Raw genomic sequence first — 17,868 nt, forward strand, 5'->3', positions numbered from 1 at the left:
GAGTTTGATCTAATTGTTTGTGTGGTTCATGACGTAAGTCTAGTTCATTTGTCTTCACTACTATGTAGTATTTTCATTGCATGAGTGTACCATGGTATATTTATTCACTCTCTTGTTGATGTTGACTTGCATTTTCCCTCTTCTGTCCCTTCCGTTACACTTCCTCCGTTTTTGACTGTCCCTGTCTTTTTCACACCAAGGATGCATGCTTCTAGCCTGACGTTTGGGGATAAAGTGTGTATTATTTTTACTAATACTGCATGGTATTAATCCTCATGCTTATTGAGTTTTGGTGATTGGTAGTCTATAAAATGAGTTTGGTCAGCATTGGTAGCTGAACTAGGATGAAACGAAAGTGTAAAATCTCTTTCTGTGTTAGCAAATTTCATCTCATGTAGCAAGTCTCTGACAGTAGAAAGTGAGGTTCTTTGTAGCAGATTTCTTTTCTAGCTGTTCTCTAAAGCACATTCTGAAAACAAAATAGCAAAACAAAAAAGAACCTCCAAAACAAAAAAAACCAAGAGCCCTGCTTGGCACATGCTTTCTGTTCCACTCAGTGCTCAGCCAGGTGACTTCTAAATCATCCACATAGCTCTGCCTCAGAAGACCAAGAAGAAGGGAACAGAGGCCAGGAGTGGTGTTCCCCCTTTCCTGGAGGGTGCCTGTGCCACCAGGAATTGGGCCTCTATTTTCAAACTTTAGTCTGCAGCAGAGTCACTGGAGGGCTTATTAACTTGTGGGCCTTGGCTGCAGATTTCTGATTCAGAAGATCTGAAGAATATGCATTCCTAAGAAGTTTGCACATGATGCAATGCTGCTGTTACTGGGATGAGATTTAAAGAAGCACTGGTCTAGGTCATCATTTTTCAACCTATTTTTTAACTCTTAAACATTAATATATAATTTCACAATTAGGTGAATTTAACCAGAACCTAAGGCTAATTTTGTCATCAAGATGCAGAAATGTTTATTTTTTACAATATTTCTATTGATGAATTATTAATTTTAATTTTATGAGTTTCATTTTATTAAGCAATGAATACTTAATGGAAAAATACCACAAAATATTGAATTTTTAATATTTATTGTTTATAAAGAAAGCTCAAAATTTTCAACATCGACTATTTTTTTGTGTTCTAAGTCTAAAATAGAACAATACAAAAAAAGAACAATACAAATAAATTCTTATATGAACTATAATGAAAATACCAGTAGCACTTTACAAAAAAATAACCTTTCCTTCAATTATCACACTTAACCCAAACTGTGCACATGATAACAGCATGTTCCATATACACATACTGCTTACACTGACAGCGTATATAGTGTGATCAAGAAATAGACCTTGCTTATTTTAATCTCCTGAGATTTGGAAGTGGTTTACTACTACAACAAGATGTAGCGCGTTTTAAGTAAGATTGGTTAAAACCATACCATAAGAGAGCAAATATGGAAATAGAATGGGGAATGAGCTAGATGCTCAAAACTGTGTTGCTAGGAGATAAGAAACAAAGAATTTGATGGTTTTGTTATCACCATTATAATATTGACACAAAACTTTTACCACAGGCATTCTACATTTTTGAATAGGTGAAACATGCTCAGGGTGCAAAGCAGCATAAGTCACCCACAGCTCTGTCTCCAGCCATAGCTGGCCACCACTGATTTGTGCCACCACCATATATTCCGTGTATTATTCTGTGGATTTACCCAAGTGCCAGTATAATATGTAAACTTTAATACACCTTTTTACTTAAAAATGTGAAAGTAGTATACTGTAAATGATATGTATTTACTTCTCAGGCTACATGACCTTCTCTCTTTATTCCAGCAACAGTAGTTGATTTTTTAGCTTATTGCCTTCATCCATACACACCACTATAACAAAATATCACAGACTGGATAATTTATAAATGAGAAACTTATTTCTTATAATTCTGAAGGCTGGGAAGCCCATGATCAAGGTGCCAGAAGATTCAGCAACGTCTTATGGCTGTAATCTTTGCCTCCAATGTGACATGTTGTGGCTGTGTCCTCTGGAGCGAATGAACATGATATCCTCACATGTCATAAGAGGAGGAGAGGCAAAAGAGGCAAAATACTATGTGAAGCCTTTTTTGTACAGTTCCTAGTCCTATTCATGAGGGAGGAGCCCTCATGAGCTCATCACTTCCTAGAAGTCCCACCTCCTGATCTTACTGCATTGGAGACTGAGTTTCTGCATGAATTGAGGAGGGATATAAAGAGTCAGAGCATAACATTCATTAACAAGTGCTCACCAACCTGTGTCAGGCAGTACTGTAGCCCCTGAGATTGGAGAAGTGAACAAGGTGAGCTAAAACTATCTTCTTCATGGAGCTTACCCTTGTGGCTGGTAGTTTTGATCGTGTATAAATCAGGGTTTCTGTGATGGACCAGGAGAAGGCAAAGTTAATTTTTTCAGATATGATCAGGAAAAAGTGACTGTTTATCGCAATTTCAAGTATTTGGCAAAAGTTTATTCACAAGAACTTGGAAGAAAGGGTTCTCCAGCATAAATGTATGGACTGATTTTGGTTTTGTTTCTGTCTCATGCATCTTTTGGAACTAGAGAATTCCATATTCAAGGTTGCTTTGCTTGATGTTTTGAAAAAATGATTCTTTTAAAAAATGAATTATTTGGGTTTTGTAGACATAATTTTTTATTGATTTTCAAAATTCTTTCAGTTTCTTTAGTTAAAGTAGACATGAGGATCTTTATAAATTATTTTAGCTATTTTTTCTGTCCTTTTTAAAATTTATAGTAGTATTATCTTTAACTTTTTTCTTCTAATTTTCTATGTGTACATGGTAATTATTATTTGCTTTGATGTCTTTAGGTGCATACAGTTAAAGTTTCCATTTTGCACTGTGTAATCACTGGAGAACTTGAGAAGTGCTCCGGGTACACGTACATAACGCATTATAATTCTTTTTTCACCCCTTCTCCCCTTCTCTCTCCCTTTGTCTCTTGGTCCTCCTCCCATTTGCAAAAGATCTATCTACCTATTATCTCTATTTATTTTGCTCATTTATATTTTGGATTTCTCATATAGGAGAAACCATGTGATATTTAAGCCTTTGTTCTGGTTTATTTCAGTTAACATTATGGTCTTAGGTGAGCCAGCTCCCCATGAATAATATAATATTCTGTGCTGTAAACTTGTACTAATAAACAATAAAAATTGGAAAAAAGTGCTGTGACTGGCCCCTGATTGGTGTGGAAATGCAGTCTTGACTAGGTTTTTTAAAGCTTTGTGGGTGATTTTACTTTGCAGCCAGTGTTGGGAAGCCACTGGCTTAACGTATTTCAGAAGTAACGAAAAAATACTTTCAGCTTTGTGAAAGTAGATAACTGTAGCTTTTTTGAATGACATGGTATCTCTGTCATCTTAAATTTCTTGCCTAGAATTAAATTAAATCAGTGGAATTAAAATGATGTAATGAAGTCAGGTGTGTTAGGCACTTTCACCAAATGTAAATAGAAGTCAATAAAGTTTAGATACGGAGAATATAATTTTTAAATTGTTAAATGAGGATAAGAGATAAGCATTCTTTTTTAAAAATTTTATACAAATCACAGTTGTTTTTCTCATTGTGTGTTAGAAATTAACAAATTTCTTTTTAGAGCCTAGTTTAATTAGGTGTATATTGTTTTCAAAGTCTTGTTGACTTTCTCAGCTACTTTTAATGCCTCTAACACTGTAAAGGGGACCTTTGTTTACTCCAGTAACAAGATGTTGGACAAGAACTCATGAACCCAAATAGTTACCTCCCTGAAGCAACAGAGAGCCTCCAGAAAGAAGTTGAACTGAACTTTAGTCCACTCCTTTGTTCTGTTCTGAGACATGATCTTGTCTGTTTCCACTTAGAATTGGGAGCTGAGAGATCAGTTTAGAGATGTTCACTGTGGGTTTCACTGTTTGGTTTTAACTATTGTGAAACTGCTGTGAATTCGCAGACTGTAGCCATGTCTTGCAGTATGTACTGCAGCAGGGTTGTAAAATCCTTGTGTGGTAGGTCTTTATAGCATATAACATGGTGTCTGAATACAGTGGAACTCACCTGATAGAATATTTCATTGGAACTGAGTTCTATTTCTAAACCATGCTACCTTGAGTTTTATCTATCTTTGATTTTTTAAAGTTACCCAGCCTTAGTTTATCTATTTGGAAAATGGGAATAATGAACTGAAGTTCAGGGTTTGTTACTGAGACAAACTGTTTTAAAGGCTTAACACACTGCCCACTGTTGTTCTTTTATAAAGATTTCCTAGCATTGATACTGGTTTATACTGGAGAATTCCAGTACAAATGATACCTGAGAACAAATGAAGCTCTAAATTTTCTTTAACAATGAGTCTTATTAACAGTGAGTATTGGGATGATATATGAGTTCCTGCCAGGACCTGGCCAAGATCCCCAAGTGCCTGTGTGAGCGGTACAGCAAAAGATAAAACATGAGACAGAGACAGTTTATTAATGTATAAAGCAGGACTGGGAGGTTGGGGCCTCAGGATGGGTGAAGACAAAGGCTTTCCAAGCTTGCCACTATTTATTGAGCATATACACACACACACACGTTTTCAGAATGGGAGCGTACTCTCCTGGAACGTGGTGGCAATTGCTGTGGGCTAGTGAAAGGAACAAAGCATTCTTGCAAGGATGAGACAAGGGTTAATAGACTGTTTTCCCCAAGCAGAAATTACTGCTGCTGTTGCTTTATTCTAAAGATCCTTGTCACCCTCAGCAGGTCCTTACCTTGCCCTGTGAGCATCAGGGTTCTGTGGGTCTTCTTGCCATGACGGGGGCAAGTGGAGCCTCCGCATAGCTCTCAGTCCACAGGGCAAAACACACACCACCCTCGGACCCCCCAGCCCCTCTTTATTACAGCTTCTGTCCCCAGAAAAGTTACATTTTACGTAGCTGAATATTTCAGAGTTTCTTATAAAACCTGATAACTTCTGAGTAAAGGTAGTATCATACCTTTGTTTATCATAATAGTTTTAACTTTTTATTGTGTTTAGGGAGATTTTACAGCAACTCAAAGATGGTAACATTATGAAGGGAGAGATCAGAAAGTTGGTAGTATAGCGTGGCAGTCTGGTATAATCAGGGCATGGGTGCCTACATTCATGGTGCAAATATAAGTGGACTGTACTGTAGGCCATGTTGAGTGTCAGCTAAGTCGAAGTAGTTCATTAGAAAAAAAGTTCTTTGTGCTCAAGTGAGATTATCATAGTAATGACTTTTCCTGTTTTCTGCCCTTCAAAATTGCTCTCGTTTTGTAAGGCACAGTTCACATGCAGTCTGCTTTGTGAAGTCCTCTTCTCTACCCTTTCTCTGGATTCAGTCAGCAAATAATCTCTACCCTGGTACTTATCTCACCATGTCATATTAAAAGCATTTCCACAGTTACATTTTAAGTATTAGTTTGAAGGTTGTTTGGGTTTCTGGTTACAGGACTCTGGCTTTGAACTCAGAAAGATCTTCATTTTAATTTCTGCTTTGTCGTTTACTTTCTTTATAAAGACTGTCACAATTATTTGTCCTTTCTGAGCTCCATTTATCTGTAAGATGGGGGTAAAAACTTCCACCTCCCAGGTTTGCTAAAAGATTAAGTAGCACAATGTAATTGCCTCAGATGGCAGATGTTTGATAAGTGGAAGTGAAGTTTGTTATTGTTGTCATTGCTTGTGTATGTTATTTGATATATATAAAAGTGTAATAAAACCACCATTACATTCTGTGGTCTTTTAGGGTAGTGAACCACACTTTGGCATCTTACGTAAAGTTTAATAAATCGACAAATCCTTGTTGATTGAACATGTTATCTTTTGTCTTTACTTGACTTTTAAAACTTACCTAAAAGTTGTTTTCTAAATGATTTTGTTTGAAAATCTCTACAGGTACCTTGTTGGCCCATAATTTGTGTCTTGAAATCTGAGGATTCCACCAAGATAATATGACAGGAACCTTCAGTGCTTTGGGGCCGTATTCTTAGACTAGTGCGGGACTTCCAGGTTTACTGAGAGTTTGGTACAGAAGCACACACTGCTGGTTAACTGCCACAGGCAATAATGCCATCTCTGCCCCAAGAAGGAGGTAAGCAGATCAGTGTACCATGTTACAAAATATAAATGTGCTCGGGATAATTATTGTTAAGTTTTTAAGTTATTCAAATTATTTATGAACTTTTACGGTATCATAGTTTATTTTGTGGTAGGAGGGTGTTGTAGTTCTGGTGTGGATTTATTTTAAAATTACAGTCATATTTGCTTGTTTACTTTTCTTTTAAAGTTATACAGGCGCCCTCTTCCCTGAATCTGAATACAGAATTATCTTATCAAAGCACCATGAAAAGGAAAGTCAGAAAGAAGAAAAAGAAGGGAATCATTACAGCAAATGTTGCTGGGACAAAGTTTGAAATTGGTAGGTCTCTTCAGAATAATAGGATTTTCATAATGGTTGAAAAACTGATTTGGTGTTGAAAACTGTATAGATTTTCAAACTGTATAGAGAGATAACTATCTTTTATGTAATAGATTTCTTTTTAATGTCTTGTGTAAAGTTTATGACATATTGGAGGAATTCTTTTCCAATGCAGTGGTGGATGATTTTCTTAAAAAAGATGTTAATTGAGTTCTGTAATTTCAGTGAAAACAAAAGTGCAGTTAAATAGCTTAGCTAAAAAAAGAATTAAAAATTTAATACCTGACCTTTTCCTTAAAGCTCAGCTTTGTCAGTTTTCAAGCTTTGACACTGACAATAAAAGAAATTTATATATGATTGACCTTACAGATTTGATTTTGTGAATATAAGAAAAAGAATAGGTCTTTTCCATTATTCTTTTTAAAAGTTTATTGGTATACTTTTGATATACAAAACATGCATTGTGGGGAATTTGTGTCTGCACATAATGTATCTTGATTTTTCTTTTTTTCCCTTTCCCTTCCCCTCCCTTCAACCCTTCTTACCCTCCTTATTTGCAAAAACTGTTTCCATTTTTCCTTCTATTCTTGCATAACCTCTATGTTCCCAGCCTGCCCAGCTTGTGTGAGGCTCACTAGCAAGTGCAAGATGCTCATTACCTTCTCTTCGTCCAATTTCCCTGAGTTTCATTTATTTTGTCTGGGTCTTTCCAGGTATTTCAGAGAGGCCCCAGACAGTGGCTTTCATTTACTGAGGAATAGGTCTGATCCTGTGCTGATCTTCTAAAGCCCTTGTTTTCTGTATGCAAACTAGTTATAGGAATCTCCTAGGCTATGCTGAGGTTGCCCTTGCCTTCTGTGTGAGCTTTAGGTAGCACACCATGGCTGAGTCCCAGGGTGCCAAGGCGGCATGGTAGTCTGCAGCCCGGGAGAGAACAGTGCTTTCTTTAATGGTTGTGTGTTTGCTGTGATCACTTGGGACTTCATTTCACTCCAAGCTTCTCCTGTAAAACAGCAGCTCCACCTGCCAGTCTCCTCCCTGAGCTCATCCACCCCAACTCACTGTCCTCTCTGTTATGCTTCCATTCTGGGAGTGTTTGCATATAAAATCCTTTCCCCTTAGGCAGCAAATGGTCAGGAATTGTTAGGACTCCAGACCATCGGGTATCTAGTTACCAGTTTTGAACAGAGCTAGCTCATTCAGACAGTTGATACCATTTCTTCTAATGCAGAGGGTACTTATCAAAAGAAAACATTTTAAAAACAAAACATTAAGGGACTGCTGTCTAGGTATACTCTTCTGTTAGGGCTCAGAATTGTATTGGAACCCCAAATTTACCCTAAGTGTATTCCTTATTTTTATTTTAAATTTGAAATTTGTTGGAAGGAAAATGGCAATATGTTGACTTTGAAGTCTAGATCTCAGAGGAACACATAGTTTGTACTCAGAAGGAAGCCTTTTTCGGAGTATGAATTTTTCAGTAGAATTGCCAAGTCAGGAACATGGAAGGATCAGTATGTAAATCTTTCCTGTGAATTCCTTTTCATTATTTAATGCCCTGAGTAAACAAAGATAACTTGGATTAAGTGCCAGCAATAATTTGAACTAGGGAGGTGAACAGTGTAAGATAGATCTGGTGTTCAGGACTACTTTTACCTTTGCCTGTGATTACCTAGCTCCAGGTTAGAAAAAAGCCATGAAAGCACATTTTCCTGAGTAGACATGTTGTCTCAGCTATTTGTATTTTCATAGTGGTAAGATTAATTACTGTGCCTCATTGGGAAAGAAACTGCTCAAAAGGAAAGAACAATTGGGATGAGAGGAAGGATAAAAGAAAGAAGGGAAAATGTATACACAAGATAGTTAAGGTAATTGTACTACTAATTTGTATTGGTTTGTTGAAAGGAACAATTAATGCTCAATTTTTGATCAAATTTTCATGCCTGTTTCTGGTAATCTGAACAACTATTTTGAAGATAATAATATGCAGTATAACAACCATTGTTAATTTCCTATCATCTTGTTTTGAAATTCTGTATAATTTTTAATTTTTATTTAACTTTTTTATCCTCTGTAAAATAAAATAAAAAATTAATTACCAAGTCCTTTGGCACTTTTGTCTACCTGTTGAATCTGAAAGGATGGAAATTAAGGAATGGGATATGAGATAAAACAGTTCTCAGTTACTATATAGAATAATTTGGTCTCAGATAAAACTGTTCTAATTAAAAATATGGGTATGCTGTAACTAGTGGATATTTTGCAAACAAAACACTGTGAACCAATATAACACATTATGTGTTTATATATGTATATTCTACAGTGAATGTGTTTCAAAAGTATTTTAATTCCAGCTTAACTATTTACTTATAGTTCGTTTAGTGATAGATGAAATGGGATTTATGAAAACTCCAGATGAAGATGAAACAAGTAACCTTATATGGTGTGATTCTGCTGTTCAGCAAGAAAAGATTGCAGAGCTACAAAATTACCAGGTGGGAAATTAAACATGACAAAGTATTGGTATGAGAAAGTTACATGAATTCTGTGGTAATTTTCTTCGTGTAAATTCCTGTGTTGACATATTAATTTCACTTCTAACTCCTGAATAACTGTTTTATTGCTATCAAGTTCAGCTGACTTTTGCATGAAACTTACATATCTTTTAAACTTAATTTTGAATTGTTCCTTCTTTAGAGAAGAATCAATAGGAAAGAACACCTTTACTAGGGCCAAGGATCTGGCTCAGTGGCACAGCGCCTGCCTGGCAAGTGCAAGGTCTTGAGTTTGATTCCTGGTACCCCTCCTCCAAAAAAAACCCCGAGAAAAAACACCCTTACTAAGATGGTACTTTGCATTACACATAAATATGAGTGATGAAATAAATTACATGGGGAGATGAAGATGTGGCATAACTTGTTTTGTCAGTTATATATAATCTGGTGTTTTTTTTATAATAGAATTTTATATTCAGGACAAAATAAACATCAAATAAAATCTAAATACAAACAAGGTTAGACAATTCTTTTTTTTTTTTTTTTTTTTTTTTTTTGGTTTTTCTCCGGTACCAGGAACCGAACTCACGACCTTGCACTTGCCAGGCAGGCGCTTTGCCGCTGAGCTAAATCCCCAGCCCCCAAGGTTAGACAATTCTGATTTTGTGTAGTCCTTTATTGACTAGTTTAAAGATTAATACACAATTGATCAGAGGGAGCATATATTATAACTCCATTTTCATCACTTTTCTGCAATGATTGTGTACATATAGTAAATCTAGTATAGTAAAGCAATTTGCATGTTGAATTACTATTTATTCAACAAAGACCATTAGGACATTATCATTTATATAATCTCCTTTTTCTGATTCTTTTGAAGTTTTCTAATTTTATTCTCTGACTACTGTAGATATTTTGATTCCAGAAATTAATTATAGGCCACTTAATTTTTTTTATTTTGGAGAGAATAAAAAAGAACAATAGCAAAATAATAACAACATAGACAAAAACAAAACAAAGCAAAAACAATAAAAATGATGAAGGGTTTCAAAACAAAATGATAAGAATTAACAGTAGTTGTTATAGTACATATTGTTATCTTCAACAAAGTTGCTCAAATTACCAGAGGTAAGGATGCAAGATTGATCAAACCATTAAAGAGAATAAAAAATAATAAAACAACATTAGAAACAATATAGAGTTTCACTAGATAAGATGGTAGGAATTCATTATTGTTTGTTATATTGCATATTGTTATCTTCAAATTAGTTGTTCAGATTACCAGATATAAGCATGCAGAATTAGACCACTTAATTTTAATATTTTAAATTAATAATTGTCAGTTTATTAAGATATATAAAACTCAAATGGAAGATTTAATTTTATGATAGTATAAACAAATATATTCATTAAGTCAATGAGCATATTAATATTTGTCTTTTTATTTTCCAGAGGATCAACCATTTTCCAGGAATGGGGGAGATCTGTAGAAAGGATTTCTTAGCAAGAAATATGACCAAGTAATCTTCATTTTCTTGTAATAAAGAACTGTTCAAAATTTGTGTTATGAATACAATAGTATTTTTTTTAAAGTTACATTTATTTGAAATGATATTTAGGTGGAAGAGAGAGAATTCCAGTGCTAGAATGGTCGTAACAGTTCCCTGTTCTAATCCTTTCCTTTACAGAGTAGATATTGAGGGTCAGAGAAATGAGTAGCTTGTACAAAGTCAAATAAATAGTTACCAGCAGTGCTGGTCAGAATCCCAGTCTCGAGAATCTCAGCTTTTTTGATTGCAACTTGCTGTCTTTTAAGCAACAGAAATTTTTCTTTTATATATGAGGTAATTTGTATATGGCATTCAGTGGGTACTTATTTTCAGTTTAACCTTAAAGGAACTAATTTGTTACATTTTACACTGTGTGTATATTCATATTGGTTATTGAATATGTAGCATATGTGAAGAGCTGTAGTAGGTTCATGTGTGCATACATATACACATAGCCACATGAAAGCTGGGCTATCTGGACATATACATGCCTGTATATGTCTGAGGCCAGTATTCACAGTAATAGTCTGTTTTTATGAGAAAAACTATTAAAAGTTATTCAAGTGTTTTGCTGAATGAACTAGAGAGTTTTGTGTAATTTTTATATCGCTGGTTAGAATTTTTAAAGATTTCTTTTAGTTTAAGAATATCAGATGCTAAGCAGTTTTTTTAAATGAGGACTATTCATAAGTCAATTCATGTTTATAATTAGAGAAATAGCAGTATGATTTTATGTGAGTTTATAATTACATATTTACTTAACAGTTTTTTTGGTATGTCTAGCTTATGTACCAGAGATTGTTGATTTTTAAGATAAAGAACATGTAGTCCCTGCCTAGAACTCACTTTTTAGTGAGGGAGGAGTACTACCAATATACACAGTGTGATGATGCCACATTAGAGGTATGGGGTGACAGAGATGGTGGGAGACACCCCCATTAGGAAGTCAGGGAAGGCTTTTTGGCCTAGTTAGGATACAAGATGGACAGCAGGAAGTACGCAACAGTTTGTTTTTAAGGAGGAGGTAAGGAGTTTACAGGCAAAGATAGCAGTGGAAGCAGATACATGGCAGCCTGAGCTGACATGATCCTGGGGACCTTAAAACAATTCCCGTACATATGTAGGATGTTAGGAGGCTCAACCTGGTGATGCTAAAGATATATATTCCATGTTGTCATATTTTATCTCTTTCTTCATTCATTCATCTCATTCATCTCATTCAATATTTAACACATGTACACCCCCCCACACACCATCCCTCTTGAGAGAAATACAAAGGTTTTGAATGAGTTTAAGCAGGAGATGTTTTAGAAAATTGTGGCACTGTGGGTAATAAATTCATTGGTGATAGAACTAGAGGGAGAAAGTTTTGGAGTTGATGATCATCTATATCTAGGTAGGAAGTGACAAATGCCTGATGTGCCAAAAAAGTGATAGTGGAAGTAGGGAGGGGAATAAATCTGAAAGACACGTTTGATACAATTTGAAAAGTACTGTGTTGTGCAAATTAAAGGTGGAGAAGGGAGAAGTCTTCGGGTTGACTCTTGGGTATCGGGCTTGGGTATTAATGTAGGTACCAGTAGTATGATATCAGGGATTATGTGGAAAAGAATGAGCTTTAGGAAAAAAGGGACTTACCTCATTCAAGTTTGGGGCATATGTTTCGCTTGTTATTTAATACGTACTTTATAGCAGGCATGGTACTGGGCTCTGCACACGTGTTGATCAAAAGCAGACTTAGGTTCCTATAATACTCGATTGCAACTTTGATGAGTGCTGTGAAATAGAGGTACATAGTTCTATAGTGGTGCATAGGAAAGAACTCAGACCTAATTAGGGAGATTTGGGAGTGTTTCCCTGAGGAAGTGAGGTGGAAACTGATACATGAATGATGAATAGGAACTTACTGGCACAGATGGTAGCTAAGAACCATCCAGGCAGGAAGAATAGGTCATGCAATGGGAGAAAATGTGAATAATGAAGTTACTGAACAAATGCTAAGTGCAGCTGGAGCACAGAGAGATGGATGGGAGTAGGGAGGGATTAGGTGAAGAGTCCTGTTCAGAATTAGTCTTTATCTGGAAGGCCATATGGGACGTGTGGGTGAGGCAGAGTAGTAGTAATTTGACCAGATTTGCATTGTGCAAAGATCCTTTCTGGCTGCTTTGTATGATTCAAAGAGATCAGAAAGTAAGCCGTTTCTCATTCCTTGGAAATCTTGGAACTGTCTTTAAGATGAAATACTTTTCTATTAGGAAAAAATGGTATGACCTAGTAATAAAAATAGTTAAATTATTTAATATCATTTAGTAAATCTGTAATAAAACAGAAATGATCTGACTGCCAAATTCCTAACTAAAGCTGTGTATTTCTTTTCAAGGTAGATTACCTAACTGGAATAAAATCTTCCACTAGAATATATGTGTGCTAAAATACTTTTGCCAAATGTCAATGCATGATACCATTTTTAAATACTGTGTGATTAGTTTTAAGATATATTTTTAAAATTAAAGCTGTACTGTGATCTAATTTTATATTGTTAGACATATAAGAAATATTTTTAAAGATGTTGGAAACAAAAGCAGGGCATTAGCGCTATTACAGTTTCTTTTCAATTTCTTTTGGCTCGTGATTGTCAAACCAACCCATGTTATTCTATGTTGTACTGAGATTATTTAGTTTGTAGGCTTAATAGAAATGGTAATTATTTTCCATTTCATATTGGTAGCATAAATTTTTAAAGTCCTATTGAAAGAGCACATAAAATATGAAACTATGTGAATCTCCAGTTGCATAATCCAAGCATTACAACCTAGTCTTAGAAATTAGACTCTACTTCTATGCATAGTGTATACTAGAGACAGTATCCGTTCATCTATAAAAGATCTTCACACATTTAGAAAAACTTCTTTTGAAGTAATCAGATTTTTCACAGTAGGCATTGTTTTGACTTTTTCATAATTTCTTCATTATGGGGGGAATCCATACATACAAAATAATTAACATTTGGGCTTTATCAAAAACAAACATTTTATACCTAGTATTATCCATAAATTATGCATCAGATAGGTAACCTAATTTATAGAAAATTCAGAAACATCATTGCATATGTTGTTGCTATACAGTTATCTGTATAGTAGTTCATATAAATGATACTTGTGTATACTATCACAGGCTTTCACGTGGTTTTCTTAGAAAAGCAGTTAAATTCTCAAAGAGAGTGCCATAAAAGGGAATCAGGGCTGTTTTGAATGGATGACCCAGAATACCCTAAAGTCATATTTAAAGAGAGAATAGAAACAGCACTTGGCCTTGACACATGCCCTAATCTGTAACCCCACACATTAGACTGAGTTAATGATTCTTTCTGCGTGTTACCTTGCCTTACCTGCTGTGTATTTATCACATCGGTTTGTAATTAATGGCCTGTTTGTGAATTCATTGGGTACAGAGACCACACTAATTTATTTTAATGTCACCAGTGTCCAATGCAATATGTAGCCAGAGCTTTGCAATGTAGTAATATGTGAATTACTACTTAACATGGCAGAGATTTTTGTCTGATGTTTTTTTTTCCACTGATGTACTGCAAGTGTCCAGGATCTGTTCATAGTAGGTGTTTAAGCAGGGTTTAGTAAATAGACATTTGTTGCCTGGATCGATAAATGAACAAATGGAAGGAATTTAAATCTGTAGTATCACTAGCTCAAGGAAATAAAATTTGTAAAATTTGAATAGAATTTTTTTCAGATTGTTTCTACTTTACAGAATGATCAAGTCTCTTCCTCTGGATTATACTTTTGTTCCTCGAACATGGATCTTCCCTTCTGAATATACTCAATTTCAGAATTACGTGAAAGAATTGAAGAAAAAACGGAAGCAGAAAACCTTCATAGTAAAACCAGCAAATGGTGCAATGGGTCATGGGTAGGTTTATTTTTACTTGGAAAGTATAAAAAATTTAAAAATGGAAGGAAAAGAATAAATGTGCATAATTACTCAGGTTGAGTATTGTTATGAAAAAATAGTAAGTTTCTTACTGTTGTTTTTTGGGTCTGGATCTATAATGAGCCTTATTCTTTTAACATGTCTCACAGGCTTTAAATTCAATTTAAAAATTAAATCAACAGGTTGTGAGACTTCAATAGGAGTTAAAAACATAAGAGAAAGCTATTCTCTAAGTTCTTCATAAATATTTATTGTAATTTTAATAAGTTTGGAGAATGAAATAAATTGCTATAGTAGAGCTAAGTTAACTTGGAGAAACAGAAAAAGAGTTACTTTTTATAGCTAAAATTTTTCAAGCAAAACGTGTGTTCTTCGGTTTATAGTTATTTTTCTTTATGTAGCCATGGTAATTGGATTTAGAATCACATAGAGCACATTGTAAAGTGGAGTGCCAAGAGCTAGGAATGTTAGCTGAGAATAGAACTTGCAACTTCAAATTTTTGTTTGGTTATGCTTACTTATGTTTACTTTTCTGCAATGCACATGTTCAAAGAAAGTGTTCTGTGTCTTTTTAATAAAATATACTTGAACCATTTTGATTTTGTGATTTAAAATCCTGTGAAATTAAAAAAAAATACTTGAAATGGTTGCTACCATTTTAAATTATTAAGAAATTTGCTTCAACTTTTAAGCATAATGCAGTCATATATTATTTTAAAATATGGTTTGGTAGTTTAAAAACAAGTGTGATTTTGTATCAGTTATTCAGTGTTGACTTTTTAAAAATTTTTTTGAGAGAGGTCTTGCTGTGTAGTTCAGGCTGGCCTCAAACTCACTGTGTAGCCTTTAATTTATGGCAATTCCACTGCCTCAACTTCCCAAGTGCTAGAATTATAGGTGTGCACCAGCATGCCTGGCTGTTGACTTCTTATGTGTTAATATAAAAAGGAAATTTGTGGAGGAGGCTAATTGAATTACACATTTTAATCTATTTGTTAAAATTTAATATTAATATATTTATATTTACATGTTTACCTTTATTATTAAGTCATACATAAGTAATAATCTTCCGGTTTAATCTTCTATTTTCTTTTATGACAGTATAGGAAGTAACTGGTGTGTGTTGATCACCTCCAGTACTCAGTTCATGGCTCTGCCTTCACCTTCAGTTCTGCTTGGATAGTTTCATGGTTAGCCAGAGATGAGAGGCTAGGGCCTTGTCAGATCGTGCGGGCGTATACACTGTCTTCTAACTCCAAAGGAATATATTAGGGTTTTACGAAGAATTTCATACCCTAGCATTTACTTAGTCTTTTCAATTATTCTCTTGTATGCTACAAGTGTTATCTTTTGCCCTAGCCAGCAGAAACCATTTACTTTTAAAGGTTTTCAACAGTTGTTCCTCAAGGTAGGCACCTTAGCACTAGTAGAGTTACAAGTTACACGAGATAAAGGCAAGCCAGCCGTAGACAGGTCAGAATAACCACAAGAATAAAGCCCATTCCGTGCTTAAGAACTAGTACTACTTGTGCTGGGAATGTGGGCTGTTGTTCAAGGCCACTGCTGAGCTAGGATTTAGTGGTAGAATGAGAGTAACTTAAAATGCCAATTGTTTTTTTTCTTTTTTAAATACAGACCCAGCTGTTTTTTTCTTGATTAATTGTTTTCTGGATATTGCAGACTTTTAGCTGTTTATGTGATTCAAAAGTTGATTCTTTTTTTGGCTATTCATCACTTTTGTGGAGGGCTTGACTGTTGGAGTTTCTCATTGCATTATTTTCTTTTTTAGTGAGTATATTGATAAGTTTTTGAACACCCTGCCTCTAGATTGAGTTATTCTTTTCATTTTTTTCTTTACCCTTAGAATTTCTTTGATAAGAAATGGGGATAAACTTCCATCTCAGGATCATCTGATCGTTCAAGAATATATTGAAAAGCCATTCCTAATGGAAGGTTACAAGTTTGATTTACGAATTTATATTCTTGTAACATCATGTGATCCACTAAAAATATTTCTTTACCACGATGGACTTGTGAGAATGGGCACAGAGAAGTACATTCCACCTAACGAGTCTAATTTGGTAAGTGGCACTGGAAAGAATTTGTTTCATTCATTTGTTCAGTATCTCCTCTTAAAGCATCTATTGTGTATAATGATTTTATGAGTCAAAGTTCCTCCTCTCAAATTTTTATGGTCTAGAAGAATCGTATGCATAAACAAGACTGCTTCTAACTTATCGGAAACTTTTTAAAACTTAGACAAAAGTATGTCTTGATCTAGGCAGGCTAATTAGGAAAGTTAGCCTGGGTACTGTAAAAATAAGGCTAGATTTCTCAGCACACACTGGATACTATGGCTGTAGACAAAAAGAACTATGAGAGCAATGAAAGTAACTGTCCAGTAATTGTGTTCAGCTCCTCAAGAAAAGTCTGGCTTTTCAGTGAGTTTTTGTAAAACAGCAGGTGTGAACATGTAGAATACAAACATGTAGCTTATGAAATCAGAAAAATGCAAAACTTACTGAACAGTTTTTAGTTTTTGTAGCACAAAAGAGAAATGACTGCATATTTACACTGACCAAATGTGGAGTTGAAACATAAGTTAGTAGTTTCCATGTGCCTTTAAAAAAATATTAAATGGAGCATTTTCAGGTACTTTCCCGTTAAGATTTCCTTTTTGCAACTACAACACATTCATAAAAGTCATAACTAATTTATTGTAAAAATCATAAACTGTAACTTACAGTTTATATCAGTTGAATTGTTATTTATGAGCCATACTTTAAAATTTAGTTAACTTGTAATGCTATTTTCGGATCTACTAACTATTGTAAAACTTACAATGAATGTTTTCCATTTTGTCAAAGGCCTGTTTGTTGTTTTCTACTATAATACACAATTACTTGCAGTAAGATTGGTCATATTTTCAGAATTAAATAGTAGCTGATCATAATTGTTGCTATGTTCAATAAACTGAAAATGCTGCAAATCTGACAAAGGAAACATGAAGGAATTGTCAAAGTTTTGATAAGGAAAGGGTGTTAACAGAAACATCTCATTAAAGGTCATAAGGTGTGGATATAGCCAATCACCAAGTAATGTTTGAACTCTACTACGTTCTAGGCATTGTGCTGGTTTTGGAAAAACAGTGACCAAGACAGATACAGTGCTTGACCTCACAGAAGCAACAGTCTAGTGGGGAGGCAGAAAATAAAATAAACACTTATAATACCTGATGGTAAGTGTGATGGTCTAAGAGCCTGAGGTGCTATGGCAGTGCATAGCAGGGCCACCTAACCCAGCTAAAGATGAAGGATAGAAAGGGAGCTTGTGTGTACATTGCAGTCAGAATTACAAGCAGTTAGCCAGATTAGGGTGGGGTGGGATGCAGTGGGATGAAGCTCCAGGCAAGAGAATGGATTGGAG

At 34.9% G+C, this 17,868-nt stretch overlaps 1 protein-coding gene across 2 annotated transcripts in view; it reads left to right on the top strand.

The window, feature by feature from the left end:
* The window catches only part of Ttll7 (tubulin tyrosine ligase-like family member 7), a gene marked incomplete at its 5' end in the record, with an annotated part of 137,696 nt that overhangs the window by 43,666 nt on the left and 76,162 nt on the right, over positions 1-17,868 (top strand). For both annotated transcript variants that reach the window (XM_013514540.1, XM_005385172.2), the window contains 6 exon segments: positions 5,927-6,122; positions 6,318-6,449; positions 8,823-8,944; positions 10,397-10,464; positions 14,263-14,421; positions 16,307-16,523. In XM_013514540.1, the coding sequence (XP_013369994.1) occupies positions 6,098-6,122; positions 6,318-6,449; positions 8,823-8,944; positions 10,397-10,464; positions 14,263-14,421; positions 16,307-16,523 (723 nt within the window).

Source organism: Chinchilla lanigera, unplaced genomic scaffold (assembly GCF_000276665.1).
Source record: "Chinchilla lanigera isolate Chin_1 unplaced genomic scaffold, ChiLan1.0 scaffold00022, whole genome shotgun sequence".
NCBI lineage: Eukaryota > Metazoa > Chordata > Mammalia > Rodentia > Chinchillidae > Chinchilla > Chinchilla lanigera.